Source organism: Sceloporus occidentalis, unplaced genomic scaffold, assembly GCF_023333645.1.
Source record: "Sceloporus occidentalis isolate IW3139 unplaced genomic scaffold, rSceOcc1.0.p SCAF_42, whole genome shotgun sequence".
Taxonomy (NCBI): Eukaryota; Metazoa; Chordata; class Lepidosauria; order Squamata; family Phrynosomatidae; genus Sceloporus; species Sceloporus occidentalis.
The window spans coordinates 6,374,854-6,397,334 of record NW_028317022.1 but is presented as its reverse complement, the minus strand read 5'-3'; the positions used below and the strand labels follow the sequence as shown (position 1 = coordinate 6,397,334).

The 22,481-nt window shown below is 42.5% G+C and overlaps 1 protein-coding gene across 1 annotated transcript in view; it reads right to left on the bottom strand.

Moving 5' to 3' along the window:
• LOC149289944 (utrophin-like) overlaps nt 1-22,481 on the bottom strand; it is a 233,397-nt gene that overhangs the window by 166,421 nt on the left and 44,495 nt on the right. Inside the window, 13 exon segments of the mRNA XM_089490156.1 lie at nt 601-750; nt 2,009-2,144; nt 2,399-2,574; nt 3,267-3,417; nt 3,887-4,059; nt 6,528-6,649; nt 7,299-7,345; nt 7,502-7,659; nt 7,951-8,088; nt 8,831-8,992; nt 17,090-17,260; nt 17,862-17,990; nt 19,147-19,326. Coding sequence (XP_089346282.1) covers nt 601-750; nt 2,009-2,144; nt 2,399-2,574; nt 3,267-3,417; nt 3,887-4,059; nt 6,528-6,649; nt 7,299-7,345; nt 7,502-7,659; nt 7,951-8,088; nt 8,831-8,992; nt 17,090-17,260; nt 17,862-17,990; nt 19,147-19,326 — 1,893 coding nt within the window.

Below are 22,481 nucleotides of genomic sequence, written 5' to 3'. Positions count from 1 at the left end.
AAAAAGATGTCCATTGTATGTATATATTACATTAAATGTCTATGTTATTATACAGTGTATTTATATTAGAGTTTTAATAAGATTTTCCAACAGCAGCTTTCTCGATTCTTTTTTGGGGGAGTCACAAAAAAGGATTCCAAAGTTTTATCTTTTCACAACAAAGCAATATACCACTGGTGGGCCTTTAAATCATCTTCCAGGATAAAAAATTCCGCTACAGAGCAAACACTACACAATGACAATGGATATAATCTGCGGACTCTGATAGAGCCTCTGCTGAGCACCGTTGCTGCTGCTCTGCGTGGAAGAAATAGAGATTAAATTGCATTTCAGTGTCAACCCACACAGTGATTCCACCAGGTAGCACTCGGTACGACAAAGAGGAAAAAAGAAAATGTAGCCAATTTCGACGCTCCTGCTGGTGCGCCCCAGCAACGCATGTATAAAGAACCAGACAACGCAGCAGCAAGGGCTTTAAAAGGAACAATAAAGGAGCGAGAAATAGCAATTTACAGCCCTCCTGTTTACGTGATGGCTGGTACAATTATTCCGGAAACCATAGACCGATAGTGAGAAGCAAAGGGTGTCCCGTCAGCATACCTGAGCCCAGTTAATATTTATCATACGGAGCCTGGAAGAAAGTTTCTCTCTCTCTTGTGGGCTGATGTTTTTCTGAGCCAGCATCTCTGGCATTTTCCGATTTAGCCATTCCATTCTCTCCCTTTGGTGTTCCAGATCCCTGCCTGCAGCCTATAGAGGGCAGAAGAGTGCTTTAGGACACAGAAATCTTTGTAAAAAAACACTTGCCAAAGCACAAGGCCGGGTCCCAGGCACAAAGTTAATGTATTTTATTAGAAATTGTTGCCAGGGACATTTTTCCAGTGTCGCGTGCCATCGTAATGAGTCAAAGTTCACCACGAGCATATTTTTGAAATGCCAATGTGGATTTGCACATGGGCGCTGTTCTACAAGGGATAAACATGGATACAAACAAGAACCGCTGTTGTGAACAATGGAGAACTTTAAAATCCGTATAGAAACAAGCATCAAAGCCATTGTTTATTTGCCAATACTTGCAGAAGTTAACTAATGTATATTAATCAAACTTAAAATAAGTTTGCAATACTCCACTGTTAATGCACAAAAAGATTCCGGTTAGCTAAAAAGGCAAAGAATCGAGGCCTGATGACCAAACTGTGTACTTGAGATGGAGTACCAAGCCTGTCCTTGGAACCCAGCATCCTCACACTGGCATATATTGTTAAACCTGATATCCTGGATATTTTCTTAGTGCTTTACGCACTGTTCATGTTTCATGTTAAATACTAGGTGGAAGGGGAGTGGGTATAAAAAGGTTGTGAACAAGGGCTGGCATACCCTTCAGGCAATTCCGACCATGTGGGACTTAGTTTATTGAATATCATTCTTTGTAGATGTTGGACACTGGAGATTCTCTTTATTATTCAGTGACTATATTATTATTCGGGGCAGCACAGACCCCCAAAAGAAGCAAGTCTTTGCCAGTTTACCAATTCCAGAGAAACTAAAAGTTTCCCAAAATTGAGTTCTCATTACGTGAATGGGGAGTCCAATGGAAAGCTCAATTTGGAAGAAACTCATAGAATATGGATATGTTTTAACTAGCTTAACAAATGTTTCAATGTGCCTTGCACTGAACCTTCTTGTATTTTAGAGGGACCGCTATGTTTAAATAATCTGTGATACTCCATTGCCAATAAACAAACATAAAATTTGTGCGAGATTAAGTTTTGTTCATCACTGGAAATGAAAGTTCCATTCTTTCTAAATAAGTCCCAGAGCTCACTTAGGAGTTTAGTTCTCAGAATGCCATTTATTCTCAGAATGACCTAACATATTAGACGCCAAGTAAAACAAATAATATTCAGTGTTTTTCTTCAGATTATTAAGCATTACAATTATGCACAACTGCTTGGAATTTTAAGAAATAATGTTATTAAAATACATAAAAAAACACCTAAATAATTACCTTCAGTTCCTGTAATCTCTCTTCATTATCCAAAACAGCTTTTGCCCGTGTCATATTTGATGTCTTCTCCAACCACATTACAAATTCCTCCATGTCTTTCTTGTACTCACTTAAAGCTGGACTTTCGTCTTTCAGCCTTCCAAAATGGAACAAATAACTTTACAAAGTCATCTCAACATTATCAAACTGATTGGTAGATTTTATTACTTTGCTACTAAAAGACATAGCTCAAAGATGATTTTCTTTTCAGGCTATACACATTCAAGTTTAGAGAGATTAAACATGAGTCCAGGGTTGATGCTAACATATAAGCATATACTTGCAGCAGTTGGCTACACAAGTTCTACAGCATGTTTGAATTAGCATGAGGCATCTGTCATTGAAACTCACCTTTGCTGTCTCTCTATGACTTCCATTCTTATTCCACCCCAGCGCTTATTCAGCCCAGCAAGCTTTTCCTGTAGTAATTTCCCATCGAGGGCAGAAAGCTGCTGTATGATTCCTTCTCCACTTTGGATTAGGATGGTGAAATTCAGCTGCTGGGTACACACACCTTCCTCCAGCTCCTGCAACAAAAGTATCCGATATGTTTACATCATTACGCCAATCGAAACACCGAAACAAAGAAATAAGGCAAGATTCTGCTTAAACAAGACTCTGTTTGCCCTTCTGTACACTAAAGTGTTTTCTATCTGTAAAAAATGTTTCAATGAGCCATTCACTCAAACAGTGTTTGCGACAGGTGTGAAGTGCATAAAATATGTTTCACTGAATATATAGGGTGGTAGAACTGGTAAGGGCTAATACAGTGAGCACATTCAAACATGCATGGGCTAGGCATTAAGCGATCCTGAATCTGAGACAAGGCCGACACCTGATTATGGTCTACTTCAGGAAAAATGGACAACTAGATGTTGCTTCTATGTGTTGAACCCCCAATTGTTCCCCTCATTGGGAACTCATCTAACAAGTACAAGATTGTAGCCATGAGGCGCTACTGATCATGTGCAGGGAGAAGACTTAAGTATGCTCCCTGCTAGAGTAGAAGCAGATAGGAGGGAGAGGAAAATATGACATTGTCTCATTAACACTTCTATTGAAAACCAAACTGATGTATGCAATAAAATGCACTGGAGTCCTTGGAATGTTAAATTAATAATAATAACCCATGAATAATCTTAAAAGTCTAGAAAATACTAGAACATTACATGAAGCTGAAAGATAAACAGTTCATTTGATGGCCTTGATTCTAGTTTACCCGTTGGTGAATTTGGGCCTTCTCAAAGTCTAAAGTCCCTCCCGGTGTGTGGGCCTCGGCCAGCAACTTTTCTGTGTTAGTTATCCACTGTGTGAGGTCGTTGAGGTCACGTTGGAACTGGTGCCATTCTTTCAAAGACCTGTCAAAACGGCTGGGACAAAAATGAAGGAAAATTAATTAAAATATATAAAATACGTTTGATAAAAATATAAAAAAAAAAACAACATTCATGGTGAGGAGTATAATATTAAAAATGTAAATCTGTCACTAGGTTCTACAGTAAACTAAAAATGAGTTTCAAATGTCTTAAAATGTAAGTCTTATTAAAAATGTAATAAGAAGTTAAATGAATTTTTAAAAAAGTAAAATGATGACAAATTGGGAATATTTTTTTATTATATTAAAGGAATTTTCTTTGGTAAATGTCACCATTCTCCCTTAAAGTGTTCTGCTTTATAATGGCTATTATACTGCAATATTTTTAATAGCATTAGATTGTTTAGGAGATTTGGTTGTAACTCAGGAATGGAGAGATATGTACAGTGGTGGCTTTAAGGGATCCTAGCAATTAAGAGGGTTTGAGTGCTTTGTGGATACTGTCTATAACACAACAATCTTACCTTTTCCTGTCATTGTATAATCTGTTGATCCGATCCCATTCGGCATTCACCTGGGTCAATGAGTCTCCAATCTGCACAGCTTCAGGTCCTGTGGCTTCCAAGATGGCATCTGGCTGCTTCTCATGGATAAATGCAATCTGTTCGCCCAGCCTGTCCAGTACATCTTTTATGTTCTAGAACAGTGATATAGTTTATAAATGAAATGCTACAGTACATGTTTACATGTTGTGCTTCAAATACTTAACAATGCCATGTCACCAACTGTGCTTAATTTAACACTTTTAACCCCTTCGTGACAAAGGCTGATTTTACTTTTTGTACCCTTCGTGACAATGGCCTTTTTAACATTTCTGCGCTGCTCGTGTTTAGCTGTAATTTTCTTCTTTCCCGTTTACTGAACCCACACACATTAGATATTGTTTTTTTCAGGACAAGAAGGGCTTTCTTTAGATGACATTGTTTTGATTGTATCTTATTATTTACTACTAAAAAAAGTATAAAATATGGTGAAAAACTTAGAAAAAAATGACTGTTTCTAACTTTTAGTTGAAAAATCTTTTACTCATCTATAAAAGGTAATGAAAAAACCTGCTAAATAGATTCTACTATTTGTCCTGAGTTTAGAAATACCCAATGTTTTTATGGTTTTTTGCTTTTTTCTACCCATTATGGGGCAATAAGTACAGGTAGCGTTTTGCTATTTCAAAGCCATTTTTTCCAAATCTGGTAATTCTTCCCCCCATGTGCCATTTCGGGTATCTTTGAACCCGGCCAATGCAATTTACCCCATCAAGTCATATATTTTTGAAAACTAGACACCCCAGGGTATTTCAAATGCTAGTATTTTAACTCTTTCCATGCACCATATCTACCACCAGTCTTTGTCAAACTTTGTGGTAGTCATTTTTTTGCATTTGTTTTGCCACACACATTTTACTTCAGGTATGAATTAAAATGTTCTCGTTTATGTCACTATCACAAAACACCCCAATATGTGTTCAGCAACATCTCCTGAGCGCAGTGATACCCCACATGAATGATTTTGCCTGGCTGTTTGGGGGCAAAAGGGCCACATTTGGGGCATGCGCATTTTTCAATGTTGAACTTTGGCATTTGGGGATCCACTGCCCATGCCCTATTTGGTACATCTTTGAGCCGGGCCATTTCAGTGTGCCCAACAAAACCATATATTTTTGAAAACTAGACACCCCAGGGTATTTTAAATGCTGGTATTTTAACTCTTTGCATGCACACATTTTACCACCAGCATTGTTTCAAAGTTTGCAGTAGTATTTTTGTGTGTGTATTTTTCCCACACACACCTACTTTATGTATGAATTTACAGCTCCTGGTATATGCCGCTGTCACACGACACCCCAATATGTGTTCAGCAACATCTCCTGAGTACAGTGATACCCCACATGCATGAATTTGTCATTTTTTTGGGGGAACTAAAAGGCCAGATTTGGTACGTGTGCATTTTTCTAATTGGAAATTAGATGTGTGGCCATCCTTCCCCCGGTGTTAATTGGGACCTTGTTGAACCTGGCCAATTCAATTTACCCCATCAAATCATACCTTTTTTAAAAGTAGACACCCCACGGGCATTTAATATGCCAGTATTTTAACTCTTTCCATGCGAGAATTGTTTTAAGCTAATATGCTAATTTTAGGACTTGCTCACAAAAATATATTTTTTATATATATATTTTATATTTTGTTGCCTTTTTTAAAAAAAATTTTTAAACATTTTTTTTTCAACTTGGAGGTTCCCCTGATAGTGACATCAGTGGGAAATGATTTTTACATTTTACTGTTTTTTTACTATTTTTTTCTAATTATTAATTTTATTTTATTTTTTTATTTTTTTTTTACTAATCACAACGTGATTAGAAAGCTGGGCTCCATTGACTTGCATGGTGAATGCAGTACCTGTATTCAACCTGCAAGTGGAGCCAGAGTTCTCTAGATGGTCTGGAGACCGTCTAGCGAGCTTTTAAAACTTGCTTGTTTCTCTTGCAGGGCGGCGGCCATCTTCCTTGATGGCGAAGATCACCGGCAGCTGCGGCTGTGACCGCTCTCCGGAGCGGTCACAGCCCACCGAAAGGTAAGTGTTCGGTGTCGCTGGATGCCTCCTGATCGAGGCATTCCAGCGACACCATTTTTTAAAACGGGCGTCCGCCGCCATACAAAGTATGGCGGATGTTGACGCCCCGTGGAGGGGCCAGAGATGGCCCCTTCGTGCCGATCGCGGCGTTGCTGAATGCCTCGAGGTCGAGGCATTCAGCAACGCTTTTTGGGTGCAGAAAGCGAAAGTAGATCGCTTTCTGCACCCGTTTAAAGACGTGCCGGTCCTGGCACGTCAATTGTCGTAAAGCACATGCTTTTCCGTGTCGTGCCAGGACCGGCAATTGTCGTTAAGGGGTTAAAAAAGTAAAGAATAGAGTGACAGAAATGAAAGTTAAATTTTATGTCGTCAAGAAGTCCTTTAGGACTTGCTGCTGTCCTTAAAAGATGAGGATTCATGGAACACATGCACATATCTGTTAAATAACATAACTAAACTCAAACTTTAATGAAAGAAAATAATAATACATATAAACTTTGTTGGACGTTTTATCTGTTTGGATTTTCTTTTTACCTTTAGTGATTCCTCCTGCATGGACAAGTTCTCATACTCTCCACAGTTCAGATCTTGGGCATTCAGCAATAATTCAGCATCAGCCATGGAAAGCAAGACCTTATTTATCTCCACTAAGTAGTCTGAAGGGAGAAGTGATGGGGTGTATCCGGTAGAGTATGTGCTGCCATCAAGCTGCTCGCCAGAGACGTCCTAAACACAGGGAGAGTTGGTTAATGTGTTGGGTAGGAAACTCTACAATTTATGATTAATGTGGAATTGCTGTGGTCACTCTCCAGTCTATGCGGTAAGCAAACGAAGGATTGTGAACTACGGCTTTCCTTAGGACGATATTTAAAGAATTATATTCAATAGGGTGAGAAATTAAAAATAATGTTCTAACTAACTTTTCCTAGGGGCCAATCTTTTTCGTTTCTTTTTTTTTTTCCTTACGACTAATGAATGGAGACAAGACAAAAAGTAGAATACTTACTGGACTGTAATGTTGCGCTCCTAGATAAAGAGCAAATTGCTTTTCGATCTCTTCCCATCGCTCTTTGACCTTGCCCCCATCAGGTCCCAACTGCTGCACTTCACTCCTTTTCTGGAGAGCGATAAATTCTTCTCTGTGATCCTCCAGCTCCTGCAGCAGCTCCTGAGAACAGTAATTCGTGTAACAGATCAACATGGTTTACATTTATCTTTTCAAAAAAAATCACAAACAGTTTATAGAAGGAGGATGAAGTGCTTGCGGGTATAAGGGTGGATCAAAATCAACGTCTTCCCCATCACACTCTGGAAATGGTGAGTTTAGCAAAGACCCTGAATCTAGAGCTTGACTCTGGGGTCTTCATCTTTCCTTCTGTTTCTGCAGCTAAAGATGAACACCCCACACTTATGTCTTATAATATTACACTCTACAAATGCAGATGTTTAAGGGTGGATAAATAAACTTAAGCTTGGAACCTATCAGAGATTGTGGCATTGTTTTTCACATTACTTGAAGTTTCTTGTCATCTTCGGCTTCATGGAGCCCAGAGAGTCGATGTTCAGTCTCATTCATCCAACTGAAAAAGCGATCTTCTTCCTTCTTATGTCGGATGGACACTGAAGGCAGCTTCACCTCTTGCTTGTTCTGAGCCAGTCTTAATTCCTGCAGGCCATAGATATATAGTAAATGTAAGAAGGTTAACTAGAAAACTGATAAAAAGAAGGGCATAAAGTTTCACTGACCAACCTTCTTTAATAAATTACATTTGTAGCAGAGGGGTGGCCCCTCAACAAAACATTACATTGACTCTTTAGCCTAATTTAACACATATTTACTATATCTACGCAACCCACGTCTGCATATCTTACAGATGCTCCATGCGGCATCTTGTAAAGCTAATGTAAGGGTAGTAATATTGATGTTGCGTAGAGGATTAAAGTGGGCAATCCTGACCTTCACATTGTTGTATCGGGTCTGTAAGAGCAGCAGTTCCAGACGTAGCTTCTCTCTCTTGTTGTCCTCTACTGGCTGCTCGAGCAGGCGCTCTCCCCTCTGTAAAATGTCTTCGATGTGAGCTCTTTCTTCTATGATCTTATAGGAGGAAAAAAGCATTTACAATTCTAATGACAGACGGGCTTTGCATGAGTTATTTCCCTAATTAATGACATTGTGTCGCTCATCTCTGCAAAAGGGATAACATTGGCAAAGAGGTGCATTCAATAAAGATCAGGAGCACCTCCGACAAGCATACGGCCACCGCAGAGACATTTAAAACAAACTCCTAACCTGTACTTTTTGCTTTCTGGTGTAAATCTTTTTGGGGAAGTGCATTGTTTCAGTAATGTTTATCTGTAAATCTGGAAGTTGCAATTCTAGAAAGTTGTTTGATATTTTCCCAGCTCCAAACTCAAACACTACACTAGGTTAATTCTTTATGGCAATGCTAATTATATGCTAATGTAGTCTGATGTTTAGCATAATGCACCATGTTGCAAGAGGTGTCTTTCTCTAGTAGATTAATGAAAGAGAATATGACACTATATTTTCACTATAAAAGCTATGGCTACCCCTGTAACAAATAAGAGAGACAACTTCATATGGGTGCATAATTATAGAGGTCATGAGAACAGGAAGTTGGAGGCTTTCTAATACACGCTACACACATTTAGTTCAGATAATATGTGATGCGCTCATTTGTTATGGGATTTGATAGAGCAAAAAATATTTTACAAATCTGGTGGAGGTGAGTGAGTTCCACAGCAAGGAAAGTTGATGCACAACATTTAAGAATACAGTTCACTAGTCAAACACCGGTTTAATTCTCGTTACCCACCTTTTCATCATCAGATGTTGACTGTAAATGTTGTTCCATCACTTTCTGGGCTCCAAGAAGCTCAGTCTCAAACCTTTCCAGTTCTTCTGGAAGAAAATCATTTTGGAGAGGCTCTTCCTCCGGACCTTGTGTTTGTGTGCGAGTATCGTGACTGACCATCATCTGAAAGAAACACAGTAACATGAAGCCGAGTTTACACTCAGTGGCCATTCAACCGTGTGCACGCTTAAATCATCTCTGGCAACACATCGGATGTGCCGTCCCAAATCTCTCCCAACCACTAAAAAAAATTCACAGGCATGCATTCTGGTACAATGTCCATGCCTCTGATACGTAAATGAGACCATCACCTCCACAACTTTTAGTGTAACTAAATATATTTATGAAAACTACCGATATCTTCTACTTTTTGTAGTAGACAGTGGCAAAGCTGGACTTATCTAATTCCCTGTCCTGATGTCATCTCCCTTCCTTCCACCTACCTTAACAAAGAAGACAATTAACAGCAATACAGACGAGATGAGTTAATAGAGAGTCATAACTATGTAGTTCCTAAGAACAGGAAGATGGCCGCTCCCATAGTACACTTGTAAGGTAAGTTTCTTTTTTTTTTTTTTTTTGTAATATATTTTTATTGGGTTTTCGCAAGTATAAGTACAACAGTAGGTGAGGGAGAGGGTAGAGGGGAAGTACAATAGACCAGGAGAGGTAAGGGGAAGTGAAAAAGAAGTCCCAACGCAGTGGGACTGGCAGCGTGTAATACAGTCACCAAAGAAGATCACAGGAAGTACAAAATAAGATAAAATACATATACAAAACTACAGTAGTACATGCTTATAACCATACTCAAAGCACAACCCGTGTCTGGCAGTAATGGGGAATGAGCAGACTAGATTGAAGGACATCACACATGGGGAACGGAAAGGAGAAGACAAGGGATTGCGGGAAGGGGTGAGGAGCAGGGAAATGGGATCGTATGGAAGAACGGGAGGGAGGGTAGAGAAAAAAAAAAAAAAAAAAAAAAGGAAGGAAAAGCGTCTCCAGCAGCACCTCAAGTACCTCAAGGGCCATACCCACAGCTAAAGTCTAGAGTCCCAAAATGGCCCGAGCATCAGGACTTGCAACATACTCCATCCAATAGAACCACATACGATTATATTTCTCAATTTGATCATCAGAGGACATAGTTAGTTCCTCCAGTGTTCTAATGCTTTCCACTTTCACAATCCACTCCCTGAAGGAAGGAGGTACGGGGTCCCTCCAATGAAGGGGAATCAACGCTTTTGCAGCGTTAAAAAGATGAGGCACCACCGACTTCCTATAACTGGAGATCGAGCTAGTGGTGTTATGCAAAAGGAAGGCAGCAGGTGAGAAAGGGATGGAGCAATCCGTGAATCTCGACAAGAGCTCATGAATCTTTCTCCAGAAGGGAACTATCTTCGGGCACTCCCACCAGATATGCAGCAGCGTACCCACCCCCTCCATGCACCTCCAACAGGTATTGGGCACATCCGGAAAGGCGCCATGAAGCGCTTCAGGGGTCCGGTACCAGCGCGTAAGAAGTTTATAGGAAGTTTCTTGTAACTTCGTGTTACGCGAGCATTTATGCGTGAGAAGGAAAATTCCTTCCCACTCCCGGGGGCTCAAAGAAATCTGCAGCGCCCGCTCCCAACAGCCCTGAAAGCATAGCGGGACGGCGGTCAAAGATTGTAATAGGAGCTGATATAACAACGAGATGCCATGAGCAGGCATGGAAGACCCGGTACAGAGAAGCTCAAAGCAAGTAAGTTCCCTTGTCAGAGTCCACTTCCGAGGAACCGTAGCAAGAAAACTCGTCAATTGAAGGTAATGAAATTCGTCTAAAGCGGTAGGCAATCTGTCAACCAAAATGTCCGGCAGGGGCCGCAATTTGCCGTCAGCTAAAAACCCAGAGATCCGGGCCTGGTCCGTCGGTGTAGTGGAAAGAAAGGGGCCCGTACTTTGTCCCGGAGGAAAGTCAGGGTTGTTCCGAATAGGCATCAAGGGTGAGGGGTACGTCGTCAAAGCATGCGTCAAGTGTAAGGAGTGCAAGACTTGAAGTGTGGCTGTCACAAATGGGTGGCCGCGGGCAAGAGCTCGGGAATGATGGCGCGGTAACCATAGAAGGTGGTGCAGCGGCAGCGCAATCGCAGTGGACTCAATATTCACCCAAAGTCTATGGAGAGGTTGATGAGACCACTCTAGGACCCTGAGAAGGTGACAGGCCTGATAATACAAACGAGGGTTGGGGAGACCAGCACCGCCACAACGCTTCGTCCTGCATAGGGTGGCGAATTTTATTCTGGAGTGCCGCCGCGCCCAGATGAACCGTATGAACATGGACCGCACCGAAGTAAAGAAGGCCAAGGGAATCGCAATCGGAAGCGACTGAAAGAAAAATAGAAGTCTGGGCATGATAGTCATCTTAATCGCATTGATTCTCCCGAACCAAGAGATATGGTGGGGAGCCCAGCCATTGAGGTCTTTTTGGATGGAAACCAGCAAGGGGGCGAAATTATGGCGGTATAAAGCGGACAGATCATTTGTGAGCCAGATACCTAGGTATCGCAGCTTCTCCATGCACCACTTGAAGGGGAAACTAGAACTCAAGAGGGCTGCCACGGTGGCAGAGAGATTGATATTCAGGATTTCAGACTTGGAGTAATTGATTTTTAAATTCGCCAGTTCTCCATAATCCCGGAATTCCCGGAGAATAATTGGAAGAGATAGCTGTGGGTGCGTGACCGTGAAGAGCAAGTCGTCCGCATAGCCCAAAACTTTGTGCGTAGTCGTCCCAACGCTAAGACCCCGGACATCAGCGTTCCGCCGGATAGATTCCAAAAAGGGTTCTAAGGAAAGTATAAAAAGCAGGGGCGATAGTGGACAACCCTGCCTAGTCCCGTTTGTGATGGGAAAGGAGTCCGTAAGCATCCCGTTGACCCGAATCCTGGTGGACGGGCCGGAGTACAAGGATGACACCCAACGTCTCATGTTGGGGCCAAAACCCATTCGTTCCAGAACCGCGAACATAAACGACCAATCCAACCTGTCGAACGCTTTTTCAGCATCCGTCGACAGGAGGATAGTCTCAGTCTTAGACTGGAGCGCATGATGTATCAAATCCAGGGCCCGGATCGTACTATCTCTGGACTCTCGCCCCGGAACAAAACCCGTCTGATCAGGGTGGATCAGGGTCGGTATAAAACGCTGCATTCTAGTAGCTAAGATCTTAGAAAATAATTTAAGGTCTGCATTAAGCAGAGAAATGGGGCGAAAACTGCTACATTGTTCCAAATCTTTGCCCTCCTTAGGGATCAGGGATATAGTAGCCATCAGGGTGTGCGGATGGATAGCCTTGCCGTCTAATATAGCGTTAAGGGAAAGCACCATCTGCGGACCCAAGACCTCCAACAGCTTTTTATAGTAGAGTAAGGGAAGCCCGTCAGGCCCAGGGCACTTCCCCAACTTTGATCCCTTAATGGCGGCACCCAATTCAGCCAGGGTGATAGGAGATTCCATACTCTCCGATTCCTCCACAGATAATTTTTTCCTCAAGGTTCTATCGAGGTAAGCATGAATTTTGGTTGACCGCACAGTGCGTGGGGTGGAGGAAAAAGGGTCAGAGAGGTTATAGAGGCCGGAGTAATACGTCATAAAGGCCTGCATTATCTCTTGAGGGAGTCTACAATGGAATCCGGATGGAGAACGTATTTTAGGAATATAGGAGAGCCGACAGCGGGCACGTAGTGCTCGCGCTAAAAATTTGCCGGGTTTATCACTGTGTTCATAGTACACCGCCCTCAGTCTCAGAAAGGAGCGCCTCGCTTTAGCAACAAGCAAGGAGGATAATTCCTTCCTAAGAAGGACCAACCGCTGGAACATCGCGTCCGTGAGAGTATCCTTATGAGTTTGTTCAAGAGTCGCTATTTCCTGATACAGTTTCCCCAATGCAGCCGAAGCCGCTCTCTTCCTCTCAGCACCAATCTTAATGAGATGCCCGCGGACCACACACTTATGAGCCTCCCAAACAGTCAGCGGGGACACGTCTGGTGTTGTATTTTCTAAAAAATAATTAGTCAAAAGCGTCTTAAGTCTCCAAGAAGCAGAAGTCGGTCTGGTTAACGTCGAAGTCAAGCACATTATCAGTGGAGCATGATCCGACCAGGTAATCGAGCCATAGCGTGCCGCTTTCAACGAGCGAAGGTGATAATACGGCATGAATAAGTAATCAAGTCTAGTGTAGAGCCCCCGAGGAGTGGGAAAAAAAACTATAGTCCCTGTCGCAAGGATGGAGCGCCCTCCAGCAGTCCACCAACTGAAAGTCATGGAGCAAGGATTTCATCCTGAGAAGGACATGGGGGGGCGTGCAGGAGCGCCCAGCAGAAGTATCCACCGCAGGCTCAAGAGCCACATTAAAATCCCCTCCGAGGACCAACAGACCTTCCTGGAAAGACCGTAGTAACCCGAGAATCTTAGATAAGCAGCGATGTTGCTGCCTGTTGGGCAGATAGACATTAGCGAAGGTGTATAGGGAATCAGCAATAGTGCCCTTCACAAAAACAAATCTACCATCAGGGTCCGTCATATTAGCTTTTTCAAGAAATGGGGTATGTTTGTCAAAAAGAATAGCCGTACCCTTGGATTTAGATGTCACATTATTACTAAAAAACCCCAAGGGGTAGGAAGCATTGAGTAACGAAGGTGGCCTGGGTGCCTTAAAATGAGTTTCCTGCAGAAAGACTAGGGAGGCCTTATGATAAGACAAATCTCTCAGCAAATGGGAGCGTTTTTCGGGCACGTTTAGACCCTTCACATTATAGGAGACAATGGTAAGGTCTCTAGGAACACAGGGCGGGCGCCTAGCCGCCAAAGGAGCCATATTGGAGACCACGAGAAAAGAAAAGGGAAGGAAAAAGAAAAAGAGAGAGAGAAGAGAAAAAAAAAAAAGGGGGGGGAGGGAGGTAAGGCGAGAAGGGGGAAGGGGAAAGAAACCACTTGGAGTGCCTACTGGATAGTGGAACGCGCCCCCCCTAATAAGGAAGGACGGCAGTCGTATCCACCTCAGTAACGTTACACACTCCCAATGAGGGGGTAAGTGTCACCCGTCCAGAGGGGAAGCAGGTACACCTAAAACCGTGTAACTAAGGGAACGAAAAATAACACTGGTAAGGGAGGCAACCGCCGCCGCCCAAAACCAACAGTAGTACTATGAAATCCCGCAGGAATCACCAGAGAACAAAAGGGCAAAACGTCAGTATGAGAACACTTTTACCAATAGCAACCTGCAAAAGATCCCAATAAGGAATCAGAGAACAATGTGGAACCGAAGGAAACATATGTGTACAGAAAGATCAGCATACATCACATAATGGACCACTAGTAAAGGGGCAGCATGAGGTGCGAATCAGAGCAAGGGCCATAGCACGGAACATATGCAGATGTACAACACGTATAATACAAAGCAAAATATAAAATATAAAATCCAGTCCAGGCACGGAGTCACACCCAGGGGGATAACCCCAAGGAGCAATAGAACCATCGTGAGGAAAGCAAAAGGAATACCTGCTTGACAGGTGTCTCGGCGGCCTAATATGACCGAATGATAAAAAAAAATAAAAAAAAAATTAAAACCTCTCCCCCGGACTTGACATGAAAAAGATAAGTGTATGCGCGGTGTAACTGGGAGGTGAGGCTGCTGAGGATACCAGCCATTGAACTCCCCAGGGGATGCCGATAAGGGACTCCGCGCCCAGACCAGAAGAGCATAGTACAGGGCCCACAGGAAGAACCCAAAACCTAAACAATATGATATAAAATAAAATAATAAAATCGGAAAAAAATAAATAAAATAAAAAAAAAATAAAAAAAAATAAATATTTAGCAATAATAAGAAGTATAACATGTGGTGATGGAGAGGGAGGGAAAACCCCTCAACAATAAAACGTGTGACGAGAATATACAGATGAGAGCATATGGACAAGTCCGGCAAACCAAAACAATAATAATAGCGATCCTGTGGTGAGAAAGCAAAACAATACGAGGATAGGCCCATAGGACGAGCACGCTGACACAAGGTCCGGTCACCGGTGCAGATAGGAACAGCAAAATGTGATGTAAATGTACGTAATGTATAGTGGAAATGAATGAACACAATAAACCACGTCCAGGGGAGCGAGTAAGTAGAGGTAGAGTGTCAAGTGCAATATATATATACGAGGAGGCACTGTAAAGCAAGCCCCGGCAGCAATGCGTAACTACAGAGACAGAAATATATATAAGGGAAAAAAAAAAAATAAAAAAAAAATAATTGATAATGTGCGGTGATGTAGAAAGAGACCTGTAATAACCTGGTATGTGTGTATCGGGAGCATACGTACAAGACGTATTGCAGATGGACAATCCCGATAAACCAAGGCCACAGCAGTGTCGTGATGGTAGAGGGACCAAAGCCAACCATGAACTGTGTAGTGCAAATGGACAAGCAAGATAAACCACGCCCAGGACAGTGGTATGTGGGTGTGCAGTGCCAGGAGCAAGAGAGGCACGAGTAAGAACTGTAGGGCAAGCGCCAACAGCGCTGCTTAACCACAGGTGCATAAAAGTAAAGTGAGAAAAGAAAAGACTACTCACTACACGGGATAACCCTCACAAGGTCCATGTAATATCCATGTAATATAGAGCAGGCCATGAGGTGTGCCGGCCAAGGCTAAAATGAACACAGTATAAGGCCCAAATCGGGAGCCCAAAACAAAGGGCCGCAAACAATGATGTCCCTCAGGGGGACTACTCACTACACGGGATAACCCTCACTCCTCTCTCAGAAAGCGTCCCGGAGGGTCAGCAGCACGGCGAGGAACAGAAGCCGAATCCGGTGGTCGTGGAGAACTGCTGGTTCTGGATGACTCTTGACGGCGTTTGCGGGAAAGGCGATCCGTGCGGTCTGAAGGGAAGCGCAGTACCGGTAAACCCCAATCCTCAATGGGCAGATTAGAGATGCCTAGACCTTCCAAAAACTCCGGTAACTCATGGAAGTAGCGCAGCGATTTAACGGAGTTGTTAACCCGTACATTCAGGCTAAAGGGGTAGCCCCAGCTATATCGCAGCTCTCTCCGCTGCAGCTCGCTCGTCAATGGTCGCAATAGCCGTCGGGTCTGAAGTGTGAGATCAGAGAGGTCATGGTAAAAGGAGACATCGTGCCCTTCATAAGGCCAAGAAACCACCTCCCTCGCTCGCCGCATAATGGATTCTTTCAGCCGAAAGTCCACCAGGTGACAGATGACATCTCGAGGGGGGGCCGACGGAGGACCACGCGGCCGCAAAGCCCTATGAGCACGGTCCATACAAATCACCGTCTCCGGGGGCCTGTTGAGGAGTGTGTTGAAAAGGACGGTAAGTATCTGGAATAAGTCCTCACCCTCCTGGGATAGCGCCTCAGGTAGACCTCGGACCCTGATATTGTGTCTCCGACCTCTGTTGTCGAGATCCTCCAATCGCCGTCTGAAATCCGCCAAGTAAAGCGTATGTTGAGAGGAAACCTTTGCCACGTTTTTGAGGGTGTGCGCTGTACGGGTAGACTCCTGTTCCTGGATGGTAAGGCGTTTGTCAAGGCCCAATAAGTCTGCTCGTAGCGACGCCACTTCATCCTTTACCACGTGTTTAAGTTCCGTGATGAGGGTACTGAAGTCTTCCTTCCCCGGGGCCGATGAAAACAGACGGAGTACAGTTTCCTGGCCTCGAACATCGGAGGGGACATCCTCACCTCCACTCTGCCTGCTGTCCTCGGTGCCCACCGTACTCGCAGGTGAGGGAGCCTCAGGGCCCTCAGGAGGTAGTGTAGACAGGTCCCGTGGCGTCTGAAAATATTCCCTCAAGGAGGTAGAGGACGATTTGCCTTTGCCCCTAGGGGTCTCTGAGTCGTCAGGCAACTTTTTGTTTCTGCCCATGGTGCAGGATGGCTATAGATAGCTATAAACGGTTAGGGCCGCGGCGGAGCTCTTCACCTAAGCGTCCATCTTCTCCGACGACTAACCACGCCCCCCTTGTAAGGTAAGTTTCTAATACATATGTACTGCTTATTTTATTCTTTAAACATTATTGCATAGGTTTACATAATGCATAGATACGTCAGATTTGTAAAATGTGACCAAAAATGAAAACTAATTATGACTGTACGGCATCATAGTAATTAATGGGTTCACGTACTGTCACTAAAAAAAATATATTTTTATGTTGTACACTCACTTTAGCTGCCTTGATGTGCTGTGAAACCTTTTCGAAGTTGCGGTTAAGCTCAGAAAGTTTTGGTTCCACCAGTTGCCGACAGGATACGCCACGATTATTCATTAGGATAATGGCTTGGTCACGGACATTATCTACTCTTAGACTAACATTATCCAGCTCAGACAACAGGCGCTGAAAACAGACAAAGCAATGTCATTCCATCCGCATTGTATATACTGTATGTATGTATGTATATTTTTATTTATTTAGCACTGACAGATGTACCTAGCGCGTTGAGGTATAGTAAAGAGGAGGTACAATAAGTGCAGCTATATAATAAGTACATAAGTAAACATTATGATCAAGGTACGATAGTGATAAATACATTGGGAAAGGAGGTTCATGGCTTACAGTGTTATTTTTTCTAATGAATATTTTAATTCAGAAATTGAATGCTATGACACAAACTCTGTGTGACATACAAGTGTATAACAAACTAATACTTGAGTTTCCCTTGCGGTTGCTACCGGCTTACTGAGGATGGAACTTGTTGCAGAGAACTTCAGAAGTTAAAAGAAAGAAACTTAGAAGCCTGAGAGCTATGTGTCGGCTACCACTGATTCAGAGAGTGTGTCCCTTCTACATGCTGTAAAGCTATAACTTCCGTGATAACTCCAGGTAATAAAACAAAAAGGTGTTATAATGTTAAAGTAAGCCTTAAATAAAAAAGAACTCACCAAATCATGAAGACATATAGTAGCACTGAATACGTTATTGTTGAAAAAAGAATTACCTTCACGGTTTCCTCCTTTTTGCTTGCTGGCTTTTTCTCAATCTCATCCAGCAGGGCTTCCGCCTGGTACAGCCAAGTGCTTATGTGAGCAACATTCTCATCGAAAATCTCCATCTGGGTCTGGTGATTCTAACAAAGCACAGGAAGGGTCATTGGCTGAGCACACTGAACTGAATGGCTGCTAATGAGAGCTAATGTGTTAGAGCTGGCACCGAACACCCTCCACGGAGAACCTTCTAATAGCAAACAGCAATGGGACGTGACACTACTCTGGGTGTAAACCAATGGTGCCATGCAAAACATATTATAGTACCTGATCGTTATAAAAGAGATCACTCTAGTTTAGCATATTGGTAAACCAGTGAGGTTATTGTCCGTACTTGCTTATTTACTTATAATACTGGCTAATGGATAATGTAATACCTAACAACCAACCAACGCACAGGTTAACTGGACTAAGATATGTACTAGTACAAAACTCAATATACCTCTATCAAATTAAAATACCGAATATAGATATCAAAAGCCTATTCAGCCTGTTTTGAAACCTGGTATTAATGTGTTAAGCTTTTATTTATCCAAAATATAACTGCATTTAGTTACTGAGCTATCACATAATGCTTCTACTGGAAGTTGTGATGCTCCAAATTCAAACCACACCATCTTGTACCAATACTTAATTTAAATAACTCTACTCAGAATAAAATGTTATGAATAATAATAAAGGATTGTACGTGCCATATCAGCCATTTTTCCATGACATATACAGCAGGGGGCTGGCACCTTTAGGCACAGATGGGCAACAAAGCCATGTGATGTTACCTCTCTGCGTTCCTGCCTCCCATAACAAGAATAAGGACCAGGCCAGCCCACCAACAGACACACGTTTCACGTGTTGCCGACCACAGCATGTCAAGTGCTGCCCTGTTGTGTTTGGGATGTATAAGCTCACAGAAGGGATTCAGTTTCTCCAGGAAGAGGAGCAGCGTTTGGCCACGCCCACTCCTCCAACCATTTCCCTTCTTATGTGGAGCTAATTTAGCCCCGCCTCTACACATGGCAAGTCCTGCCCCTCATGCAGTTAGCCCTGCCCCTCATGCAGTTAGCCCTGCCCCTTATGGAGCCTTTGCCTCCATGCTCATTTTGCCCACTTCTAAACGTGCCACTAGCTCCAGAACTTTCTGTAACTGGGTAAAGGTTAATGTTAACACGGCTGGCTAAAACGTACCTTAAGCCAAAACATCACCACAGTATTACAGTACTTTGGCCGAATGTGTATACATACCAGGAGTGTGTTGCACCAGTCCTCTGTCCAGGTCCGGACTCTGCTCCAGCCAGCATTGAGCACACACAGCTTGTCCTCAAGTGTGGCCTCGCTGCCCTCCACTAAGCACTGAAGAGCAGCGCTGTTCTCCGTCACACTGTTCAGATCAGTCTTCCTCTTTTCCAGCTCTTTCAGCACATTCTACAAAAGAAGCAGGCCTGATTATTCTGATTATTTTTTTCCTCTAAGCAGCTTAACAGCACTGGAGAGTCTATTGCTGAACTGATCTTTAACATAATTTGGCATTGGGAAGCTAGAAAGGGTTCATTTATATTTAGAAATTCTAAACGCCAACAACATCTGTCATGGTTCTTTATTTGTATTCAAAATTCTTGTAGAATAACAACATAAGGCCAGACACATGAACGTTCCTGACAGACAGCAAAACGACCTGGGCTGCCCGTATCTTCTGGAATGTCCTCCCCATTTTCCTCCCTGCCTTCGGTCCTTCAAGGAATCCCCAAAAGCCCACTTCTTTAACGGTGCCAGGAACTTATGCATTAACGACGTTCCTCCCGTATTCCTTGGCACACCTTTTCTGGTCCCTCTCCTGCAATACTTATACTAGCATGGCTGGTTCATCCCTAACTGTGGTACTTTGACCTCTTGTGTAATTTATCCTAACTCCCTCTGGATTGTAAACTAATTTGAGCAGGACCCTCCTCACTTGTTATTTCTCTCTAATTGTTATGTTATTTACAACTGCCTTGTTCACCCATTGCGCTGCAGAATATGATGGCACTATATTAAACAATAAACAATAATAAACAATAATAATAATAATAACCCAAATGATACTGTCACATAAATTCTATTTAACAGCCTAAATATAAACTACGGAATACCCAACTAACTGACTTTGATCTATAACATTGTAATAGTCCAATTAATTATTAATTGTGTATAGCGGATGTTGGAACACACATCCTCTGTAAACTAAACACTGTGACCTACTTGTATACATTTTAAAACCAATTTGGCAAATTCAATAAGGAACCCTTTAAAGAGTAACCACGTCCAGTGGCCGGTCCAGGTCGGAAGGGCTCATTCTAAACAATTCTGAACCGCCATGGGTCTGAAGTGAAACTGAGGCTACGAGCAGGTAAGAGAGGTAAGAGAGGTAAGGGCGTGCGGGAGTGACGGGGTACGTATGTGAGCATGGATGTCTATGTAGAAGTGTATGTGAGCATTAATATCTATGTAGAAGTGTATACGAGCATTAATGTCTATCTATGTATGTGTGAGCACTTTGTGTTAGTGTTTGTGTGTGAGCACTTATGTGTTAGTGTTTATGTGTGAGCATATATGTGTAAGAGTTGTGAGATGGTTTGTGTGTTAGCATGAGTGGTGTGAGTGAGAATGAGTGTGTACATGTGTGTTAGTAAGTATGAGTAAGTGTGTTTACATATTTGCGCCATAGTGTATGTTGGGAGGAGGGGAAAAGATGGAGCAGACAAGCTGTTTGGGGACAAAGATGGCACAGATAAGCTGTTTGGTGGTTAGAATTGCACTGATAAGCTGCTTGGGGCAAACGTTGCACTCACACGCTGTTTGGGGGCAAAGGTGGCAATTTTTGCAATGGGGCCCTGTGGTTTCTAGTTATGTCCCTGCCCATGACATTAGTGCTTGGTTAATATTAGTCTTGCTCTGAATGTCTAAATTGCAATGTTATGCAAGATTAGACCTATCTGTTGTTTTCTGAGACATAGGGGATATGTATGAAAAATGTCTAGAAGAACGTCTGCTGAAGTGATTCTGGGTACAGGTGTATGGCTTTAAAAGTCAAAATAATATGTATAGAAACAGTCAAAAACAGTTTTTAAGTCAAATGGTGGAAACAAGTGAAACTCTTCCTCTTTTAAATGCCTTTTTCATTTAAGAGCCATCAATGGGTCAGAAAGTTACAAAAAGTGCCTCCAGGCACGCTCCTTAAAATGTCCCTTTGGTCATTTGAAATCATGCAAAGTAACTATGGAATAGAATGCAAGTTCATATAGCCCGGATCTACTCTTTGTATGCTTTCGTGTTAATATAAAAGTATGTTGAAAGGCATCCAAAGTGGCGGGGGCATGGCAGTGGCGGGGTATTTATTGAGTGGCTGAACATTTCGAAAAAAATTACGGTACTCCTGCACTATAAATATATGTTCTGCAAGAGCGCCACTATGCCATATGGGGCCAGTGTTCAACTTATATATTTATATTTACAGTCCAGCCCTACTAACCACACCAAATAAAACAAAAGTGCCCCTTTTTAATTAGTTGAAATGTTGGAAAGCAGTACAATTCATATATGACTTGGAATGGCATAGAATGAATATTAAACAAAATGGTACACAGAACAGAAGGGGTTAAACTGGCTGTATCCTAATGCCCGAGTGAATTGTTTTCCATAAGCAGCAAAATACACTGAATGAATTAAAAAGTCACTATCGTGTCCTGTAAATACCCATCAAGTGAATGGGCACAGAATAAAGCACGCATTCCTAAGAGGTGATTAAAAATCATTATTCGTAAGCCATGTGCGTCCTGGTGCAGCTAAACCACAAGTGAGTTATAATTAAGCCATTTAATAAGTGAGGCACAATTTGTTTTTACTGTGTGCTCATAATTCAGGATGAAATCCCAGCCCAATTAATACTGCTGGAATGACTGCTAGGGATTTCAGTGTATCCCTGCTATATACACCCATATACCGCATATCTGGGCAGATCCTGTAAAACATTACTTTTTGTATTTCATCTTAAAGATACAATCCTAACAAGGGATTTTCAAGAAAACCAGTGAGTAAATATTATTGTTGCAGTAGATGCTAATTAGCGTTAGGAATGGTTTGAACCTGGAGGACATGGGGAGCTGCAGCTCCAAAGCTGATGTGGAGGTAAGTGACTGTTTTTTTGTTTGTTTAACCTTTCAAAGAATGTCCTGGGTGTCCCATAAGTCTGGAACCATTGGAGAAAAACACAACAGATTACAAAATCGGTTCAAAGTGTCTGCCGTTGTGTAGTATTCCTAGACTCTTTACTCATCCACCGGAAGTCGTTGACATGCTTCATAATGTAAAAACAGCATAGATCCTATGGTTCCAGACCTATGGGACACCCTGTATATTAAAGTACTCACAACGTCTTCTTAGGGAGGGTATCAGTGGCATCCAACTGTCCCTTTAAGTAAATAATGTCAACAGACTTGTAATTTTATTTTTTCATCTGAACATAAACCACATAAAAACAAAAAAATTTTTTTAGTATGGGGATTCAACCATAAATGATGTAGAATGGCACCAATGATACAAGG